The sequence below is a fragment of the Hippocampus comes genome, unplaced genomic scaffold, assembly GCF_001891065.2.
Source record: "Hippocampus comes isolate QL1 unplaced genomic scaffold, H_comes_QL1_v1.1 scaffold315, whole genome shotgun sequence".
NCBI lineage: Eukaryota > Metazoa > Chordata > Actinopteri > Syngnathiformes > Syngnathidae > Hippocampus > Hippocampus comes.
In genome coordinates this window covers 2,284,708-2,307,262 of record NW_017805539.1, presented here as the reverse complement: position 1 = coordinate 2,307,262, position 22,555 = coordinate 2,284,708, and the positions used below count along the sequence as shown (strand labels likewise).

Here is a 22,555-nt window from a genome sequence, read left to right as displayed (position 1 = left end):
AATTAATTGTTATCATACTTCATGAAACTGTGACCAAGCAATCCAATAACCACCTTGGCCTTGCTCTCGTCTTATCACAATGTTTTTCATTAAACAGCCACATAAAAATAAACATTCCGCTTTGGGTCCTTTTATCTCCCCCCCGGCGACGCCACCCGGCTGTCAGTGTGCAATTAAAACTTAATGGCAAAGTCGACGCATAAGAGAAAGCAAAGTGACAGTTTTGAGGATTCTGTCTCCTTCTTGTTTACGAAAAGCTTTGATGTGATCCCGCTGCCGCCGTCTTCTCCCTTTTGTATGTGTTGCCATAGCGATGAGATCAAGGATTCCCAACCGCTGTGCCGTGAGGGATCATCAGGTGTGCCACAGGAAATGATGAATTGGTCTGAAAATTATGATTTTTTTTTTTTCCATCTAAGCAGAACAAGGAAATTCTCTTCCATGAGATGGCAGAAGGTACAATTAATCTGTGTGTCCACCTGTGGCCATTCATAGAGCAGAAGTTAGGACATAGTACACCTTACTTATCCGGGACATGGCACCAATTGAGAAATTCTGTTCAACTTCTGATTAGCTTTAACGCCCGCAAGTTTATACAAACAGTGACAACCAGAAAACTTTATATTCTCAGTTGAATTATTTAGTGGATGCCAGGAAGATTGCACTGGAGCATTTTTCTGCCAGATGCGGAAGGAGGTCTAGTCTGCCCAAAATAGTTGCGACTTTTATGACGTCTTGGCCGTGGCCACGTAGCAGCGCAGTATAACCTAAACAATATGTTGTTATTGTTCGGCCTAGCGCAAGTCATCTGTCTAAATGTGGGTCAAAGAGACCAAAACTAACAGTATATCCTGCATATGTACTTTTGGTGACATGATCGTATGATGGTGTGCTGTTCTATTTTAAAATATGTGCTTTGCAGGTTGGCAAACACTGGTGGAGACAATACAGAGAGGAGGACGTGGCCTGAGCACAGGTGATGCGCAAAGCACTCGTTTCAAATTGGATTCTCCCATCTGTAGGATTGTGTGAACACTTGGGGATGAAAAAAAAAGGGTAGGGGATGGCACGCCAAAGCAAGCGGGTGGGCACACATCAAATCAATTCCGGGGGAAAGCGGGGCCGGCCGGCGGACCGGGTGACACGCCAGATTACTTCCCTGCCCTCTGCGGCGCGACTCCATTTTGCTAATCTGATTGCGAGCGTTATGGCGGGAAGGTGTGACCGATGGAGGATGAAGGGGAGGAGTAGGAGGAGGAAGGGGACGAGGAGTCACACATTTGCAACTCTTTGCAAGAGTACGATGGCACCCTAAAGTGAAAAGTAAAGAACATGTCAAGAAAAGTATTTGGAAACTGAAAGGAAGCGAAAAGAGAACAAAATGTGGACTAAGTATGAGGACACAGACACAAGGTTTGGACAAAAATAGGGGGACACTTACAAATACTGAAAAGCGAAGAAAATGTGGCCAAAAGTAATGGGACAAAAAGAAAATGTGGAGATCGGGCAAAAGTAACAAAACCTCCAAAGAGTGAAAAGAAAATGCATCGTTTGGAGAAATTATTGGAAGACATAAAAGATGTGAAAAGTAAAGTAGCTGTGGTCAAAATATTCGGACCGCTCGCTAAAGAAAGTGAAAAGTGACGAAAATTTGGATGAAAGTATTGGGAGACATAAAGGGATAGGAAAGAAATGTGAACGTGGAAATCGTACAAAAGTGTTAGGACATCCACAGGAAGTGAAAAGGGAAGCGCATGTGGACAAAAGTAAGGGGACACAAAGTGAAGGGAAAATATGGAGTTCGGGCAAAAGTATTGGGACATTCACTGAATGTGAAAAGGGAAGAACACATGGACAAAATGATTAGGACGGCTACAGGATGTGAAAAAAAAAAAAAAGAAAGAAAATGCTGAGCTTGGACAAATATTTTGGGACACCGACAGAAAATCATGAAAACACCCCGTCAAATGACCAAACATGAACAACCGCACCTCCATGATGAACACGGGCAGCTCGGTGAGCTCCTCCTGGATGACGGCGTGGTACTCGCTCAGGCTGAAGACGGGCGCCTCGTCGTTACGGTTGACCACCTGCACCACCACCAGCGTCTCGTTCTCCCACTTGCCGTCCGAGGCCACCAGTCGCAGCTCGAAGCGCCGCTCCATCTCATAGTCCAGCGGCTGCGCCACAAAGACGGTGCCCACCTCGGGCTCCACGTCGAAAGTGCCCATGGTGTTGCCCGCTGCGATCTGATAGCGTAGCTTGGCGTTGGCACCTGTGGTGGGGCATTGATCATATCGACGGTTTATGGACTAGACTCAAATACATGGAGCGGTGTAATAGATGATATAGCAAATGATAATGAACGAATAACAAATGCGGTCCTTCAGTCCCCGGACACTTCATTAGGAACACGTTTCTTGTGATTTATGACACTCGTGTGACATGTTGTGCACTGTGTACGAAGAAAATAGCGCATTCACATACCTTGCATGCATTTGTGCATGTTTGCATGTCTTTTATTGTCACCTGCCAAGGGAGCACGTATGCAAATGAGCTGCCTCTGGCATGTTTACATTTGTTTTGTGTATGCGTCTTCATGAATATTCTTTCAATCAGAGTGCGCAGATAAAGTTTTGGCGCTCTGGTAGATTTAGCTATCCATGATGGAATGAAACAAAATATTCGTTCATCTCAAACGAGATAAGCTGAACATATGTTGTTAACATGCAGGCGCTGAGTTGGGCCATGGGGCATTTATCCAAAAATCTCTCCATCCATCTATCTATCTATCTACCTATCCCTCCACATCAAGTATCCAAACAAAATATCAGTGGAATTCAAACAGAAATGTGTTTTGCACAGTTGGCCTTCGTAAACACACACACACACACGCACACGCACATGCACACGCACATGCACACGCACACACACACACACACACACACACACACACACACACACACACACACACACACACAGACAGATGCATGATGGGAGCCCAGAGGCAGGTCCGTCTGGGTCGAGGCTCGCTCAACATTTACTGGCACCGAGGAGAATTTAGCAGGCTATCACCATCTGTGGAGACGTGCAGGACCTTCATCAGCCACACACTCCAACTGCGTGTGTGTGTGCGTGTGTGTGTGTGTGTGTGTGTGTGTGTGTGTGTGTGAAAGCTGAACCTCACTGGTCCTTCACAGTCTCTGAGCACAATCCGTGGTGACCAGTGTGTGTGTGTGTGTGTGTGTGTGTGTGTGTGTGTGTGTGTGTGTGTGTGTGGCTCCAGTGGTTCCTTGCCCGCAGCAGTCTCACTAATGATCAGGCGGGCCATATGGCATTGCCCTCTTCACACACACACATGCAGGCGCACAGATACAAACACACACACATATACACGTACGCACAAACACGTGCGCACACGCGCATCCACACACATGGGTGTTGATTTAATTGCCGGCCCAGCGGGAGGCTCGAAAATGAGATGAAGGTCAGTCGAGGGCTCCTTGTGAGGTGGAGCTGAAGGGGAAGTTGTCCCCCAGCTGTGACTGCAGGTCCTCACTCTGAACGACTCCTCATCGCTCACAGCTCAGAGTTTCATTACATCATGAAAAAAAAAAAAGCGTCGAGTGGTACACTACTTCAGATAGCGTGGTGGTTCTCATGTGGGACTATGTGGCTCCACTCATTGCGTTGTTGTTTGTGTTCTGTTTTGGTTTATTTTCAGTGTTGAGTCAGTGATGGTGCTCATGTTGGTTCTCGGCTAGCTCCATGTTGATTCCTATGTTGGCTATTTATTATTTTATGTTGCTTCTATGATGGTCCTCCGATGGTCTTTTGTTGATTCAGTGCTGGTCTATGCTTGTCCTGTTTTTTTCTGTTTTTTGAAACATCATCTATGTATTGTTCCTCAGATGGTCCTGAGTTGTTACTGTGTGGGTGTTTGTGTGTGGGCGGGGCCAGGGGGTGGGGTGCGGGGTGTCTATGTTGGTTTTGTGTTGGTTCTATCTTCATTTTGCATTGATACTGTGTTGGTGATATTAAGGCTGTGATGATGCCACAATATGGAGGTCTATGTTAGCTTAGTGATGTTCTATGGTAATTTTTTTTTATCTATTTAAATGTTGTTTTTTGCTTGGTCCCGGTATGGTCTCTGCTGGTTATATGTTGGTTCATTGTTGTTGATGTGTTGGTTGTTCGTGGCTTACTAGACACAAATGTGTTTGGACAAATGAGGGGGGAACAGAAAAGAAGAGAGGGTTTTTGTGTGCGTGTGTGTGTGTGTGTGTGTGTGTGTGTGTGTGTGTGTGTGTGTGTGTGTGTGTGTGTGTGTGTGTGTGTGTGTAAAAAAGAGTGAGTGTGCTCATCCATGGCGCATGTGTTTGCCACTGTGTGCGTTGTTTGTAAATGTGTTCAAGTGTTTAAGTGCCTGTATGTGTGCGCGAGAAGCTCCAGGCGACACCGGCGCTAAAGAGCCGACTCGGCAGAATCTTAAACAGCCTTTTGATCTCATTAGCAGACGCACTTAGTTCGGCACATTTTCCAGTCGGAGGGCCGAGTAGGATGCAGAAATCACACAGGGTGACAAAGAGCTGCACCGACTAATCAGCTTTACGGGGCAGCACGGGGAGGGGGTGGGTGGGTGGGGGGCTTCATCCAGCCGGAACTTTGCCTTTCTTTCGCTCGTCAAACTATATAGATCAAGATGAAGAAATAAGTACACACAGGAAAGGATTTTCTTCAGCCTCTCGGATAGCTGAAATGCAAATCCAGGAAGCAGTATGTGGGTGCTGCGTTGTCGCTCTGTTAGTCCGGCGCTATGTCGACCCTGTTGTGGATCGATGTTAGTTCTGAGATAGATGTACAATGCCGGTTTTAAGTTGGGTCTGCATTGGTACTATGTTGTTTTGCTATTTGTTCTAGGTAGGTTTTGCGTTGATGCTATATTGGCCTATACGGTAGTAGCATATTGTTTTGATTCTGCATTTATTGATTTGTTGGTCCTCTATTCGGTCTATGTTGGTTTTGTGATGGGTCGATGGTAAATCAATGTTGTTTTTGGTTGATCCTTTAGTGTTCCTATGTTGTTTTTTTGTGATGTACTCTGTTGGGACGTTGTGATGAATGCATGCCGGTTGTAGGTTGGTGCTGTGTTGAGTCGATGTTGTAAAGGCTTTACACTGGCTCCTAGTCAGCTGTGTCATTTTAAAATTCTGCCTCTGGTCGAGAAATAATTTAATGGTTGGGTCCTGATTAAATGAAAGAAAGGCTTATTGAATATAAACCCGGAAGGGCTCTAAGGTCTGTGGACTCGGGTCAATCGATGGAGCCCAGGTTTCAAAGCAAACATGGTGAAGAAGCATTTCGCTGTTATGCTGCACTCAAGTAAAATAAGCTGCCAAAAGAAGTGAATTAAGGCAAACCCCAAGTATATCAATGCTTTGAAATCCATTCACAAAAACCAGTGTCAGTCATTTTGGAAAGACACCTTTTTATTTACTTGACTTTCAAATGCCTTTTAATCATTTGCTTGTAAATGCGATTCATTTTAATGTACATTCTTTTCAGAATTCTTCACAATTTACTTTTGTTCTCTGTGCTTGCCTTTGAATGCCTCACGCTGTTTGCTTGGAAATGCTTTTAGTTGTCGTGCTTTCGCTTTGTGTGAACCGATCGATCAATGGTGTTCACTTGAGACTGTGCACCTAATCAAGTCAATCGGGAATATGGACGCAAAGGCCCCACTGGAGTGTGTGCGTCAGAGCAGTCAAAAAGCGAAAGGTGCAAAAAGAAAGTGAAAACAAGCCAAGCCCTCGGAGACTGACAGGCGTCGCCTAGCGTCCGCTGTCGTCACGACGACAAAAAAGGAGAAGGAGCCTGTTCTGTTGATTTGCGGCCTCCCGCTGCTCATTGATGGAGAGCGGAGGAGGAAGACAAGCGAGGGACCAAGGCAAACAAAAACATCAAAACGATCCTGCTCTGGGGAGCGCGGTGGTGCTCACTAACGAGGGGAGGAGGTTGGCGGCGGGAGGAAGGTGTGGGTGGGGTGGTGCGAGAGGTAACTTGTTGAGTTTGGAAAGAGACATGACACAACCGTAGACACCAGCAGAATTAAAAATCCCGGTCTAAATTGGAATCTGTGTTGATTCTGCTTTCGTAGGAGATCGTTGGATCTATGTTGGTTCTATCATGTGCTCGTCGCGTCTAAGTTGTATTTAGGTTCTATCCTGGGTCTTTGGTGGTTGGGTGCTGTGATCAATGATGGTTCTATGTTAGGTCTGTGTTCATCTTGTGTAAGGTCTTTCATCTGTGCTGAACTTGTTTGTTCTTTCTTTGTTGGTTGGATCTTCGGCTCATGATGGTTCAGTGTTGGATTTATGATGTTGTTATTGTGTTGGTTCGATATCGGTTCTTCATTGGGTCGATGGTGGCTCTGTGGTGGTTCTATTATGCCACTTTCAGTTGGGTCTGTATGAATTCTGTCAGTTTTGAGTTGGTTCTGCGATGGTTCTACCAACCCAATTCCATTTCGGTTTGACAAAAGACTGGAAAGCGTCTAATTTGTGGGAGTGAACTGCCACGTGCCGCATTTAATTCAGACCTGCCAACACCGCTGGCTCGCTGCCGAACTTCACCCCAATGTGCAAACCCAATTCCAATGAAGTTGCGATGCTGTGGGGGAAGTAAAAACAGAATAGAGCCGTCCATCCGTTTTCCGATCCGCTTATCCTCACAAGGGTGGGGGGGGGGGGGGGCGCGCGCCTATTTTTCTTCGTGCTGGCGGCGGGGCCCCCCCTAAACTGGACGGCAGCCAATCGCAGGGCACACAGAGACGAACAACCATCCGCACTCACATTCACACCGCGGGACAATTTGGAGTGTTCAATCAGCCTGCCATGCATGTTTTTGGAATGTGGGAGGAAACCGGAGTACCCGAAGAAAACCCACATAGGCATAGGGAGAACCGGAACCACCGTGCCACCAAAACAGAATACAATCATTTGCAATTCATGCCCAAGCTATATGTACTCGAATACAAAGGCGAGATATATTTAATGTTCAAACGACTAACCTTGATTGTTCTGAGCAAATAGCCATTAACTTGATATTTTATGGCTGAAACGTGCGATTGAAATAAATGTGACTTGATTTAGACCCTGTGTTGGGTTTTCCTCAGCCGTGACTGACCTTCGTCGTGGTCGTTGGCTGTGACGGTGATGATGACGAAGCCCACCTCCTTGTCCTCTTCCACGCTCACCTCATACACCGAGCGTGGGAATGTCGGCGCGTTGTCGTTGACGTCCGCCACAAAGATCCTGACGTAGGACGTGTCTGAGAGGATGACAAAATGAGCCATGTCTTGGTTCTGTGCTCGTTCGAGATTGGTTCCGGGGTGGTTACCGGTGTTGGGCTGTCCCTGCTGTCCCGGTCTTGCCGACTCAGAGCCGTCCTGCGACTGGACCTCGATAAGGTAGGAGGCTTTTTGTTCTCGGTCAAAGGAGGCCCGCGTGGTGATGACCCCGCTCATCGGATGGATGCTGAACAGTCCAGAGTCTCCACTCTCATCCTTCAAGATGGTGTAGTGGACCTGGACGGGACCAAGAAAAACCACGGCTGCGTCCACAATCATTCACTCATTCTTTACTCCCGAATCACCAGAAAGAGATTTTTACATCATGGAGTGTAGGAGCCCCACAGCTGAAGCAGCACAACGTCAATGGGCATTGAAGCAATTGTGTCTCATGATAGAGAGACCACCACTGTGCTGTATTTTGGGGATAGGGGGAGTGATTCCGTACACAGCACCGCCGATAAAACAGGAAACCGGCGAGTAATATTCAGGGAGACACTGACCATGCCGTGAAGGCCTGAATCCAAGTCGATGGCCGACACCTGAGCCACTGACGTGCCCACCTCGGCCCCCTCGGGAACCGTGGCCTCGTACGTGGAGGACAGGAAGAAAGGAACGTTGTCATTCACGTCTGAAGAGAGAAGACATCGTGGTAGAGCGATCGAGGAGGGCTTCTTTCAGCGCAGAATCAAGTATCCTGGAATATTTGTTGTCTTGGCAGGTTTTTTTTCTCTCTCCCAAATTTGGTGACTTATGATGTGAAAATAATATAAATGTAAAAAATATTTGTATCGATTTTACTAAATCATTCTGTAATTAATGATAAGAATTCTTATTTCATTTCAAAAATTGCTGTTGTTTTAGTAGTGAAATAAAATTAAAGATAATTTTTTTAATTTACTGTATTTAAATAATGTATTATTGCAAATGTGGTCAAATAAAAAATATATTGAAATATAAAAATATTTGAAATCGTGATTACTAAAAAACAAGGTTAAGTATTAAAAATATACTAATATATGAGTTTCAATCCATTGGATGTAAAATGGTTACTGAATCCAAATTACATTAATTATAACAATAAAACAGGAAATAACTGGTAAATAATATTTAAACAAAAATACAAAAATATATACACACATACACACACACGATGAATTTGACCTATTTTACTCATTCATTCTCATTATATTATGGCAATAAAATAAAATTAATGTTAATTCATAATAATTTTTTATAAAAACTATATATTATTTTAACATGTATGAATTCAGAGGATAATTATAAAATAATGGTAAAATTCTGTATTTTATGAAATTATTTGTCAATTAAATATAAAAAATTACTTTTTTTATATTTAAAAAAAATTATTTACACACAATTATTTATTTACTTACTATTGAATTTTTATGCTATACTTAATTACAATTACCTGTAGTGTTGATATCATGCATGAATATTTAATTTATTGAAACAATGTATTGTTTTAACACAGAATATGTGAATAATAAACATAACAAAGAACCTAAAAAAAAGCCTTGTTTGAAAGCCAAACTGTCTTCAGTGCTGAATTTGTCCCAGTTCCTCACCTGTGACGTTGACGTAAACGGTTGCGAAGGAGGCGAGCGGCACGGCGGCGACGTTTTGGACTCGAACCCTGAGAGCGAAGAAGCGCGTGGTCTCGTAGTCCAAGTTCTCGGCCACCAGGATGGACGCCGAGCCGCCCGCGCGGTTTGGTTTTATGTAGAAGCGCACGGGCATGTTGGTCTCGGGTACCTGACCCTCCTCCAGGTTGTAGGTGACCCGCGGGTCACCCAGCGCAGACGTGGCCTTAACCGTCTGAGGGCCGGTAAAAGGAGCCCGCATTAGTTCGATCACACATAATTAGAATTGGATTGCGTCTGACTGATGGCGCTATCATTGGTATGTGTTGGTTCCTTGTTGATTCTGAGTCTACTGTACAGTGGTACCTCTACTTAGGAAATGAATTGGTTGTGGAAAAATATTTCTTAACTAGATTTTGTAAGTAGAGACGCGTTTTCCATGTAAATGCCCTAATCCGTTCCAAGTTCCCCCAAAATTTGGACATGTTTTCCAAAGCATAAAAATGCATCAAAATATGCAACAAATTCATGTTCCAATTAGATTATTGCACAACACATGAGAGTTGTGCATAATGTAAAAAACAAAGAAGAAAGAATAAAAATGATGGCCATTTAACTTTGAATTGCGTCCTCATCGGTTTTTGCCGTCTTTAGTTCATGTTCTCTCTCAGAAGTGGTTTTTGCCTGGAGTTTTGTAAAGAACTGATGCAAGGACGTTTGCTTTTGTCGGCGTTTAACAATCCTTCGAAAATGTCCAAGGCGAACGTAAGCATAGTGAGCGATCGCCCGACTGGTGAACACTTTTTCTGGGTGATTCACATTTTTGTAAAACTACCGGAACGCTTCATGGCCCGAGGGCCGAATGACGAGGACGCTGCATAGGCACGTATCTATCTATCTCCACGTATAGACACATTCAGTAGAAGTCCCTCTTAGCCAATGGGATGCCAGGATGATGCTCGGGAGTAGCCAATGGCAGAGCAGCTATACGTATGTTGCGTTCAAGAAACTCGGAGCTGCGAGGAGCAGCCCATATTGTATTTTTACGTTTCGTATCTGCTGTTGTTATTGCCATATACTGTATCTATTTTGTTGGGATTAACTCGGTTGTACAATATTTTGGGTCTTTTTTTGGGTCTATGCTGTTGTTGTGTTATGGTATTTGGGCTACTTTGGTTCTGAAATGGTTGGATGTCGGTTTTCTGAACTTGCGAACTTGCTGCTGTTCTGTTCGAGTGACGTTTGATCTCCACTTGAACTAGTATTGTTTGTATTTCAAGTAGTTGACGTGAAAGTTGGATGAAATATATGAGCTGAGTGGAGCTGCCCCTTGCTCCTGACACGACACGTGGAGGTCGTCCATTTATTTCGCACTGACTCTTGACGAAAATCAGACGCGCCGAGCGAGCGCGTTGCCTTGACGACGTGTGAAAAGAACGCCTGGCACGCTTCACCTTTGAGCGCTGCGAGGCTGCACATCATCCTTGTAAGGACAGCAAGGAGTGGCCTCAACGGGCCAACATCACAGAACATTCCGGAACATTCTTCTCAGAGCACGCTGGCTTCTTTCAAGGCATGTGAAAGGAATCAAGGCAATCCTTCCGAAGTAAAATTTGGATCCGCAACACAAATGGAAAAACAAGATGGACGATGTTGAGTCTGTGATGCTTTTGCATTTTGTTGTAAAAATTTTTTCTCTGTTGGATTTACGATCGGGATGTTTGTTGGATCTGCAATTGTGCTACGTTGGCCCAGTACTGTAATGGTTTCTGTGTTGGTTCTCTGTCAAGTCTGTGACAAGGTTCTAGTAGTTTGGGATTTTTCATTCACGTGAGTTTTTAATTTCGTTTTGACTTTTGTTTTTGAAATTCAGTAAGTTTGAATGAGTTTTTAGAGAAAATGTGTGTTTTTTTTTAATGATTTGTTTTAGCTTGATTTTCATTAGTTTTAGTGTTAGTTTTATTTTATTATTATTATTATTTTTTTTACATAGTGGATGTAAAAATCTAAAACATAGAAAATAGGGACCCCCGAGCACCAGAGTTCGTGACCCCTGGTCTATGGTCATCCTGGGATTGTTTTATTTGTCTTAAGTGGTTGTGTTTGGTTTGTGATAGTTCAATATTAGATCTGCAATTAATCTACGATGGTTCTGTGATGGTTCTTTACTGGTTCTTTGAAGTTTCTCTGCGAGGTCTGTGATAGTTCCTTGTTGGTTCATCATTTAAACATGCAGGTGATGGTCCTGTGTTGGCACTTTGTCGGTGCTACGTTAATGTCAAGTTGGTACTTTGGTGGTGCTGCGTTGTGCTCTGTTGTTAGACTGCGTCGCTTCTATTTTGGTTCTGTCGTGGGGCTGTGTTGATTTTGTGTTGTTGGGTCGATGCTATAGTTTTGTTTGACCTTGGAGGTTTCACAGTGTTCTAATAGTTGAATTAGACCTTGGGATAACCTCTACCCTTTCTACTTTGGAAAGCAAAAAAAACAAAAAAAAACCCCCCACCAAAAAAAAACCTGAAAAACACCATCTTGACCTCTGCCAAGTAAAGATGAAAAAAAAAACAAAAAAAAAAAACAAGCACCAGGAGGAATGTTTCCACAGAAGGTATTGCGTTTCCGGTAGTGACGCTGAGTGAGAAACGCTGTCCGAGCACTTAAAACACAGAAACACTCTCAGCCTGACTGACTTAAACAACACACCTAACACACTGTGGAGTATTTCCAGCCGTTGAGCTTCATTCCATTGTGCAAGGCTGTTCACGCCAATAGATTCTGGAGAGTCGCCATCTAAACAATTATACGACCCGTATGTTGCCCGTGTACAATTTTATTGTATTTTTTTTGTCACCCTGTGAGATTATCATGAACAAATGACAAGAAGAACATTCCGTAACTAACACGTCTAGTACATTGCTTGTGGCCTGTGCATGCCGTGGACTTATTTTGGACTGTGTGGACGTATTTCTTTTCATGCTATTTATTTCTATTGTGCAAAGTGGCAGTTATCATCAATAACTGTCAAGTAACAGTAATTGTTTGGATGTAGTATAATAGTTTATATATAGTATAATATAATATAATAAATACGCATGAGCCCGTCAATGGCACTTCCCAGCCTGTGCGAGCATTTAAGTTAGCAGACTCAAAGGCAACGTTGTGTGCTTGTTTTAAAAAAAACTCTGTTTAATTACCTTTGTTTGATGTTTAGTTTGACACTAAATATCCAATGGGAGCGATATTGTACAACTTGAAGCCTCCTTTTTTGTGTTTTTGTCATACAGAAGTCAAAGCAAAAAAAAAACAACAACAACAAAAAAAAAAACAAACAAACAAACAAAAAAATCCTCATTGTATCTCAAAATAATTCTTAAATCGGGTCCACCACTGGATATTGTTTCAAATATCATATGATACATAGAAAGTTTTGGTGGAGATGAGTGAACTTTTGTGAAGTTTTAAAAATAATCACAGCACATATGCTGTTAAGGAAAAAAAAAAAAAGTTAACACAACATGACAGACTGCCTCTCTACCTCGTTAGCGGTGTAATTAACAGGACGGCTAAATTTAAAACTAGCGCTCCTCTGGCGTGTGATTAGCACTCGGGCGGAGAGCAAAGACGAAAAAAAAAAAACAAAAAACAGCTTTGACAATCACAAAACCGCGATCTCTGTGATAATGATTTCAATCCCAAAACGATAAATCGTCCTAATGAGCGCTACGGAAGTTCATAAAAGAAGAAAAATATTTTGTCTGTAGAGAAGTTTGCTGTTGTTCTCATCAGTATTGCATTTTACATCTTGTATATAACTGATCATGAAAATCATTTCAGTCTCCTCAGTTGAATCAGTCCTTCTACAATGACCAGACGATTTTATTGTTATTATTTTTTATCCTCGTATTCTAAAACACACACACACACACACACACACGCACCCGCATGCCAGAACCATTCAAACGTGTGTGCTAAATAGTTCATGAGGTCCTCCTTCGCTAATGTGACGAGGACGAGTTGTGACGCGCCGCTTATCAAAACACACAGCCAAACAACGCACATCACAAACAAACACACCGAGGCCCGAAGAGCTTCTTCATCTCTCCTTCATCCCTCCTTCATCCCCGCCCGCCTCCCGGCCTGACGCCGATGCAGACTGACGGCTAACAGCCGACTGACAAACTTCACCTGATCCCGACAGAAAGGCTCAGGCGAAACAAATCCAATGGAAGACACGCGCCGAGAAAGCCGGCGCCGAATGTGTGAGCTTGAGCTCACTCTGAATATGGATGAGCTCGGCAACAGATGTGCGCCAAGAATACCCGAGTACAAGTGAGAGCTGTTAGCCGAGTAAAGACTTCCATCGGAAAGATCGTGAACAGACATTCAGATAGATACTTTCAGTTGATGAAGGTTTGAGAAGGACCGCAAGTCTCGACCTTGGTTTTAAACTTTCAATTTGTCTCGAGACCTGATTAAAACCAACCCTTCGTTTAAACCCCGATTTAAAACCCCAGGCTTTGTTTGAAACACTGATCCAGGTTTAAAACCCTACTTTCACACAAACACGCTGTCTTGAAACTCTAATTTGAAAAGACAACTCTATCTTAACACCCACTGACTGTCTCGGAAAGGAGTTTTAAATAAAAGCCCGTTGGCAACTGGATATCGTCTCTGTCCTGTGAAAAGCACGTATGTCCATTTTTGTCATTTTCTTCGTTAATGGGATGCCTGAAACAAGGACACCATTTATGTAAAAATGTAAAAAAAACAACAAAATAACAAAAATGGACATACCTGTGTAATTCACAGTACAGCGACAATAAGCTAATGTCCCTTCAAAGGGTTTATTTGAATCAAACCAACACCCAAAACAACGGAAGAGGCAAAGGAACTCAAACGGGCGGTACGAACAGGGTCTGAAAAGTTTATACATCAGCTCACTCTTTTAACATGTGTTGTGAGATGGTTCAAGTAGCAGTAGATGCTAATGCTAAGTAGCTAACCAAACACTCACACTGGTAGCGGCTGTTCTCGAATTTGGGGTCGTTGTCATTCTGGTCTGCGACGAGGACGGTGATCTGGCAGATGCCGATGAGCGGCTCCTCGGCTTGGTCGGTGGCGGTTACCGACAGCGTGAACTCGCGCTGACGCTCCCGGTCGAAACTCACCGCCGTCGTGATCACGCCTGGCAAAACAAAGACACCAAATAAGTTGGTACTGTAGCTAGATGTATGAAGACGAGTTTAATTCGTTATATCACCATGCTTCTAACTCGATTTTCTTGTATACCAACTCTGAATTTTCCTTGTTGAAATGAAATGAAATGCGATTAAGAACGTTTGATACCTCGACTCTCAACTCAACTGTATTTATAGAGCACTTTAAAACAACCACCGCTGTATACAAAGTGCTGTACAATCCTCCATTAAGCGTCTCCAGCTGATCCTAATTTAAAATCAGAGTTCTGTTTGGAACCCCTACTTTGAAACCTTAACCCTTTGACACCTACCCCAGGGTTTAAAAACCGAGATGGAAGCCATAACTTGAAGCCCGACTTTGAACCCCTAACCCTTTTATTGAAACCCTAGCTCTTAATTTGAAACCCTAACCCTACTTAAAGCCCCATTAAAAGCCCAAACCTGAAACTATAAACCATGTTTGAAACCCTGGCCCTGGCCCAAAAAAAAATCCTATTTTGAAACCTCAACTGCGTCTTAAAACCTTACTTGAAAACGTAACCCTTTATTTGAAATCCATCCCAAGCGTGAAACCCTAATTTATAGCCGAACTTGCAACCTCAACCCAAATCCTTGCTTAAAACCGCAACCCAGGCCTAAATTCCTCTTTTGAAAACTCTACTCATGTTTTGAAACCTTAAATTGCTGACTTAATCTTTGTCTGAAACCCTACACAAGGTTTAAAACCCTAACTTGAAGCCCTAACTCTCACATTTTCCCCATTGTGAGACAAATAAAGGTTTTCTTTTTCTTAAACCCTGATTCATTGTTTGAAACCCTAATCCAGGTTGAAACTTCAAATTTGAAGACCCCCCCCAAAAATGTCGTAAAACCCCAAATTGAGCCATCAACCCTCGTTTAAAACACCGACTCAATACCTCATTTTGAAAGAGGACACGATTGCTAACGTCGTTTGGGACTGAGGTCAGTTCATACATTGCCTTCTGTTTCCATTCATTGGAATGAACCAATCAAATATTGACTTTACTGTATGACAATGAATTCTAAAACACACACACACACACACACACACGCACCCGCATGCCAGAACCATTCAAACGTGTGTGCTAAATAGTTCATGAGGTCCTCCTTCGCTAATGTGACGAGGACGAGTTGTGACGCGCCGCTTATCAAAACACACAGCCAAACAACGCACATCACAAACAAACACACCGAGGCCCGAAGAGCTTCTTCATCTCTCCTTCATCCCTCCTTCATCCCCGGCCTGACGCCGATGCAGACTGACGGCTAACAGCCGACTGACAAACTTCACCTGATCCCGACAGAAAGGCTCAGGCGAAACAAATCCAATGGAAGACACGCGCCGAGAAAGCCGGCGCCGAATGTGTGAGCTTGAGCTCACTCTGAATATGGATGAGCTCGGCAACAGATGTGCGCCAAGAATACCCGAGTACAAGTGAGAGCTGTTAGCCGAGTAAAGACTTCCATCGGAAAGATCGTGAACAGACATTCAGATAGATACTTTCAGTTGATGAAGGTTTGAGAAGGACCGCAAGTCTCGACCTTGGTTTTAAACTTTCAATTTGTCTCGAGACCTGATTAAAACCAACCCTTCGTTTAAACCCCGATTTAAAACCCCAGGCTTTGTTTGAAACACTGATCCAGGTTTAAAACCCTACTTTCACACAAACACGCTGTCTTGAAACTCTAATTTGAAAAGACAACTCTATCTTAACACCCACTTACTGTCTCGGAAAGGAGTTTTAAATAAAAGCCCGTTGGCAACTGGATATCGTCTCTGTCCTGTGAAAAGCACGTATGTCCATTTTTGTCATTTTCTTCGTTAATGGGATGCCTGAAACAAGGACACCATTTATGTAAAAATGTAAAAAAAACAACAAAATAACAAAAATGGACATACCTGTGTAATTCACAGTACAGCGACAATAAGCTAATGTCCCTTCAAAGGGTTTATTTGAATCAAACCAACACCCAAAACAACGGAAGAGGCAAAGGAACTCAAACGGGCGGTACGAACAGGGTCTGAAAAGTTTATACATCAGCTCACTCTTTTAACATGTGTTGTGAGATGGTTCAAGTAGCAGTAGATGCTAATGCTAAGTAGCTAACCAAACACTCACACTGGTAGCGGCTGTTCTCGAATTTGGGGTCGTTGTCATTCTGGTCTGCGACGAGGACGGTGATCTGGCAGATGCCGATGAGCGGCTCCTCGGCTTGGTCGGTGGCGGTTACCGACAGCGTGAACTCGCGCTGACGCTCCCGGTCGAAACTCACCGCCGTCGTGATCACGCCTGGCAAAACAAAGACACCAAATAAGTTGGTACTGTAGCTAGATGTATGAAGACGAGTTTAATTCGTTATATCACCATGCTTCTAACTCGATTTTCTTGTATACCAACTCTGAATTTTCCTTGTTGAAATGAAATGAAATGCGATTAAGAACGTTTGATACCTCGACTCTCAACTCAACTGTATTTATAGAGCACTTTAAAACAACCACCGCTGTATACAAAGTGCTGTACAATCCTCCATTAAGCGTCTCCAGTTGGTCCAGAATGCTGCTGCTCGCCCCTTGACTGGTACTCGTAAGAGGGAGCACATACTCTGGCATAACCCTTTGACACCTACCCCAGGGTTTAAAAACCGAGATGGAAGCCATAACTTGAAGCCCGACTTTGAACCCCTAACCCTTTTATTGAAACCCTAGCTCTTAATTTGAAACCCTAACCCTACTTAAAGCCCCATTAAAAGCCCAAACCTGAAACTATAAACCATGTTTGAAACCCTGGCCCTGGCCCAAAAAAAAAATCCTATTTTGAAACCTCAACTGCGTCTTAAAACCTTACTTGAAAACGTAACCCTTTATTTGAAATCCATCCCAAGCGTGAAACCCTAATTTATAGCCGAACTTGCAACCTCAACCCAAATCCTTGCTTAAAACCGCAACCCAGGCCTAAATTCCTCTTTTGAAAACTCTACTCATGTTTTGAAACCTTAAATTGCTGACTTAATCTTTGTCTGAAACCCTACACAAGGTTTAAAACCCTAACTTGAAGCCCTAACTCTCACATTTTCCCCATTGTGAGACAAATAAAGGTTTTCTTTTTCTTAAACCCTGATTCATTGTTTGAAACCCTAATCCAGGTTGAAACTTCAAATTTGAAGACCCCCCCCAAAAATGTCGTAAAACCCCAAATTGAGCCATCAACCCTCGTTTAAAACACCGACTCAATACCTCATTTTGAAAGAGGACACGATTGCTAACGTCGTTTGGGACTGAGGTCAGTTCATACATTGCCTTCTGTTTCCATTCATTGGAATGAACCAATCAAATATTGATTTTACTGGATGACAAAGAATTCTAAAACACACACACAAACACACACACACACACGCACCCGCATGCCAGAACCATTCAAACGTGTGTGCTAAATAGTTCATGAGGTCCTCCTTCGCTAATGTGACGAGGACGAGTTGTGACGCGCCGCTTATCAAAACACACAGCCAAACAACGCACATCACAAACAAACACACCGAGGCCCGAAGAGCTTCTTCATCTCTCCTTCATCCCTCCTTCATCCCCGGCCTGACGCCGATGCAGACTGACGGCTAACAGCCGACTGACAAACTTCACCTGATCCCGACAGAAAGGCTCAGGCGAAACAAATCCAATGGAAGACACGCGCCGAGAAAGCCGGCGCCGAATGTGTGAGCTTGAGCTCACTCTGAATATGGATGAGCTCGGCAACAGATGTGCGCCAAGAATACCCGAGTACAAGTGAGAGCTGTTAGCCGAGTAAAGACTTCCATCGGAAAGATCGTGAACAGACATTCAGATAGATACTTTCAGTTGATGAAGGTTTGAGAAGGACCGCAAGTCTCGACCTTGGTTTTAAACTTTCAATTTGTCTCGAGACCTGATTAAAACCAACCCTTCGTTTAAACCCCGATTTAAAACCCCAGGCTTTGTTTGAAACACTGATCCAGGTTTAAAACCCTACTTTCACACAAACACGCTGTCTTGAAACTCTAATTTGAAAAGACAACTCTATCTTAACACCCACTTACTGTCTCGGAAAGGAGTTTTAAATAAAAGCCCGTTGGCAACTGGATATCGTCTCTGTCCTGTGAAAAGCACGTATGTCCATTTTTGTCATTTTCTTCGTTAATGGGATGCCTGAAACAAGGACACCATTTATGTAAAAATGTAAAAAAAACAACAAAATAACAAAAATGGACATACCTGTGTAATTCACAGTACAGCGACAATAAGCTAATGTCCCTTCAAAGGGTTTATTTGAATCAAACCAACACCCAAAACAACGGAAGAGGCAAAGGAACTCAAACGGGCGGTACGAACAGGGTCTGAAAAGTTTATACATCAGCTCACTCTTTTAACATGTGTTGTGAGATGGTTCAAGTAGCAGTAGATGCTAATGCTAAGTAGCTAACCAAACACTCACACTGGTAGCGGCTGTTCTCGAATTTGGGGTCGTTGTCATTCTGGTCTGCGACGAGGACGGTGATCTGGCAGATGCCGATGAGCGGCTCCTCGGCTTGGTCGGTGGCGGTTACCGACAGCGTGAACTCGCGCTGACGCTCCCGGTCGAAACTCACCGCCGTCGTGATCACGCCTGGCACAACAAAGACACCAAATAAGTTGGTACTGTAGCTAGATGTATGAAGACGAGTTTAATTCGTTATATCACCATGCTTCTAACTCGATTTTCTTGTATACCAACTCTGAATTTTCCTTGTTGAAATGAAATGAAATGCGATTAAGAACGTTTGATACCTCGACTCTCAACTCAACTGTATTTATAGAGCACTTTAAAACAACCACCGCTGTATACAAAGTGCTGTACAATCCTCCATTAAGCGTCTCCAGTTGGTCCAGAATGCTGCTGCTCGCCCCTTGACTGGTACTCGTAAGAGGGAGCACATACTCTGGCATCCCGTCACTGGCTCCCGATACATTTTAGAGTTCTTTTTAAGATCCTATTATTTGTTTTCAAATCTCCAAAGTAAAGTGCATTACAGTCAGATACCAGTGGTGCCAATACCAACCCGTGTCTGGATGGATGTCAAATCCAGACGACACCCCATCCCTGTGCATGATCCCGTACTTGACTTCTCCGTTCACCCCCATGTCAGCATCCTGGGCCTGGACCCTCAACACAAAAGTCCCGGGGGGCTGGTTCTCCAGAACGGCGGCTTTCAAACTGTAGTTCTGACACTACAAAAAGATAGAGCACCCATGAGATCGCTTTGAATCTTCAAACAGTTGAGACAGTCTTGAAATGGTTGCCACCTCCAGGAAGATGGGCTTGTTGTTGTTGATGTCGTTGATTCCCACGATGACCTGAGCTGAGCTGCTGAGTGGGTACGGACCGCCGGATGCATTGTCATCGGTGGCGGTGATGGTGAGGACGTACTGAGGACCTTTGAGTCGAGGCGGAGGGCTCCGCCGCAGCTTAATGATGCCTTGAAACAGGAAATACAGATTGTATTGCAGAACAAAGGAATACGATATGGCGATATCCATAATCCAATGCCTATTATTAAACTTAACACCTACACTAAATCCTGACCCATACACGACACCCTAACCATATACCCGAGTTGAAAACCAAAACCCTACCCTACTCTGTTTCCCAACTCTAAATCTAACCCCCTACCAAAAACCAAAACTACAGAACTAACTCCTAACCATGACCCCTGTCCGAAACCCCCATCTGCCCTAAATTTAGCCCCTAACCTAATCCCTACCCTAACCACTCACCCAAACCCTGACCTAAACCTTAAAACTAAACCCTACCTGAACCCCAAACCGATCCTAAATCTAAAAACTACCCCTACCCTTAACCTAGCCCTAATTTGAATATCGACCCAAAAATGTTATTTCAAATTTAAACAATAATGCCGAAAACTAACCCTACCCTAAACCCTACATATAAGAACCAAAACCAAAAACATAACACGGACTCTCGACCCAAGTCCATCTCCCAAACCCTAACCATGACCCCGACCCTAAAACCAACCATTGAAGGAATATCAGTTAGCGTCAACGTTCGGCGTAGGTGGCAAAAAAAAAAAAACCACATTCGTCCGTGATGTTGAAAAACCAATGCCGCGTTTTCTTGTGCAAACAATCAGGAGGGCATTAGCATAACACAGCAAACAAACTAACACATAAGCGGCTTTGCCAGGGAGCCGGGGAGTGCATTTACATGAAAATACTTACTACACACTTGACAGAGTCCAACATCCCAGCAAGCCAAAGGCTATCTGCCTTGTGTGGGTAACAATAAAAAACTATTGCAGCCATTTATGTGCTTAGCACTTTGCTGTGTGTACTGTATGTGTTTGTATGTGTGTATGAGTGTGTGCTTGTGTGTGCAAGTGTGTGTGCGGCAGAGGAGTGCATGATGGGCGATAAGGTGCAAAACACACAAAAAGATAAACATGAGCAACACAGCTGAATATCAATAAATAATTATGGGTGTATTCACATTTTATACATGCACGTCTGTTTGGGGACTCACTAGCATTGTCCCCAATATGCTGGTTACCACGGCAACAACTGATGTACTTGTGCGTGTGTGTGTGTGTGTGTGTGCGCGCGCGCGCGCGCGTGGATGTTTTGTCACTGTTGCATGTTGTTATGCTAATGCATGCTAACAAACAACATCCCGAATATCCGGGGAGAACCAGCAGCAACACGATTTTGTGTTTCTCATATAAATGACGGCATTTTCATTATTGACGTAAACCAGTGACAAAATAATTGGAATTAATTATAAATAGGGCTGCAGTTTGTTTTTTCTTTTATTTGCTTCTCTACTAATAACCCTTTAAAAATTATATTAGGGCCGTTCTACTATCCAGACATACATGGGGAAAACCAACCTTAAGCTATCATCTGGGGGCATTCGCTCACTGTTTATGACAAGACGTGAGGCGCCAATAATATCGTTAACTCAAGACGGGGATACATTGCAGATGCAGCTGTGAGAAGTGACAATCTGTGATGTAGCGTAACCATAAAAAATAAAAAATAAAACATTTTTAGATGACTGTTATTTTGCCCCTCTCACATGCTCCAAATGTATTTAAACTCATTAGAACACAAACCGTTTTAAAGCACATTTTAGAAATGTGAGACGATCGGATAACATCGCTTTGCGGAAACAAAAAGAAGACAAACAAACAAAGTTCCTCCAAAAAAGAGATGACGTCTGCTTGCTGTCACTTCCAATAGAGGTTTACTGTAAAACTGACATTGTTCATTTCAACAGAAAAAGGTTCAGACAAACCATATTTTGTCCAACAATAATCCGATACCTGAATGCTAACGTATCATGCTAAACTCTGTTGATGGGTCATTTCACCACTCAAGCCCAAACGAACGTGTGTTGTTCACCTTTCTGGTTGTCCAATAGGAAATTGCTGTCCTCGTTTCCGCCAGTGATAGCATACGAGACACCGTCGCCATCAGGGTCGTTGGCGTGGACGATGGCGACCAGGGTGTCTGGGCCCGCATCCTCACTCAAGAACGTCTTGTAGCTGAAAACAATTCCAGTTGAGCAAAAGTGCGGATGACATAGTCTTGCTTCTTCTTCTGTTTCAGATAATTTGATTACAGACTACCGATCTTTGACTACTACCTCTCTGGTAACAGCTAGCCTAACAGCTTTAGTCGAGAATCTTCCATTACTATCAGTCTGGTATCAGCTTCTTCTTTTTCTTCTACTTTTTGGCCAGCTTATGTTAATGTGGTAGCAGAGATTTTAGCTGCTTTTCTTCTACTAATCTGGTGATAGCGAGCCTAATTTTTTGCTCGAGTGCCTATCTTCGACTAGTATCTCTCTGGTAACAGCTAGCCTAACATCTTTAGCCTAGAATCTTCCATTACTATCAATCTGGTATCAGCTTCTTTTTTACTTGTTGGCTAGCTTCTTCTGTTGATGTGGTAGCAGAGAGCCTAGCTGCTGTTCTTCTACTAATCTGGAAATAGCTACCCTAATTTCTTCTTCCACTGCCAATCTTTGACTACTCCCTCTCTGGTAACAGGTAGCCTAACAGCTTTATCTTAGACTCCTTCATTACTATCAATCTGGTATCAGCTTCTTCTACTTTTACTTGTTGGCTAGCTTCTTCTGTTAATGTGGTAACAGAGAGCCTAGCTGCTTTTCGACTACTAATCTGGTAATTGTGAGCCTAATTTCTTCTTCTACTCACCCTGCAAGAGCTAATCTGCGTTCTTCCTTTTATTCGACTAATCTGGTACCAGCCATGCTAACTTCTTCTGATAATCTCGTAGCAGTAACTCTTTCTTACTCTTACTGCTTATCTAATAACAGCTAGCTAATCATCTGAATCATAGT

The 22,555-nt window shown here is 43.3% G+C and overlaps 1 protein-coding gene across 1 annotated transcript in view; it reads right to left on the bottom strand.

The window, feature by feature from the left end:
• The window catches only part of LOC109521002 (putative neural-cadherin 2), an 83,183-nt gene that overhangs the window by 17,412 nt on the left and 43,216 nt on the right, over nt 1-22,555 (bottom strand). The window contains exons 7-17 of the mRNA XM_019878581.1: nt 21,592-21,734; nt 19,480-19,652; nt 19,236-19,404; nt 18,632-18,802; nt 16,289-16,459; nt 13,953-14,134; nt 8,938-9,187; nt 7,852-7,979; nt 7,399-7,585; nt 7,186-7,329; nt 1,992-2,275 (exon numbers count right to left, since the gene is read on the bottom strand). Of these exons, the coding sequence (XP_019734140.1) occupies nt 1,992-2,275; nt 7,186-7,329; nt 7,399-7,585; nt 7,852-7,979; nt 8,938-9,187; nt 13,953-14,134; nt 16,289-16,459; nt 18,632-18,802; nt 19,236-19,404; nt 19,480-19,652; nt 21,592-21,734 (2,002 nt within the window). The remainder of the gene's footprint in view (nt 1-1,991; nt 2,276-7,185; nt 7,330-7,398; nt 7,586-7,851; nt 7,980-8,937; nt 9,188-13,952; nt 14,135-16,288; nt 16,460-18,631; nt 18,803-19,235; nt 19,405-19,479; nt 19,653-21,591; nt 21,735-22,555) is intronic.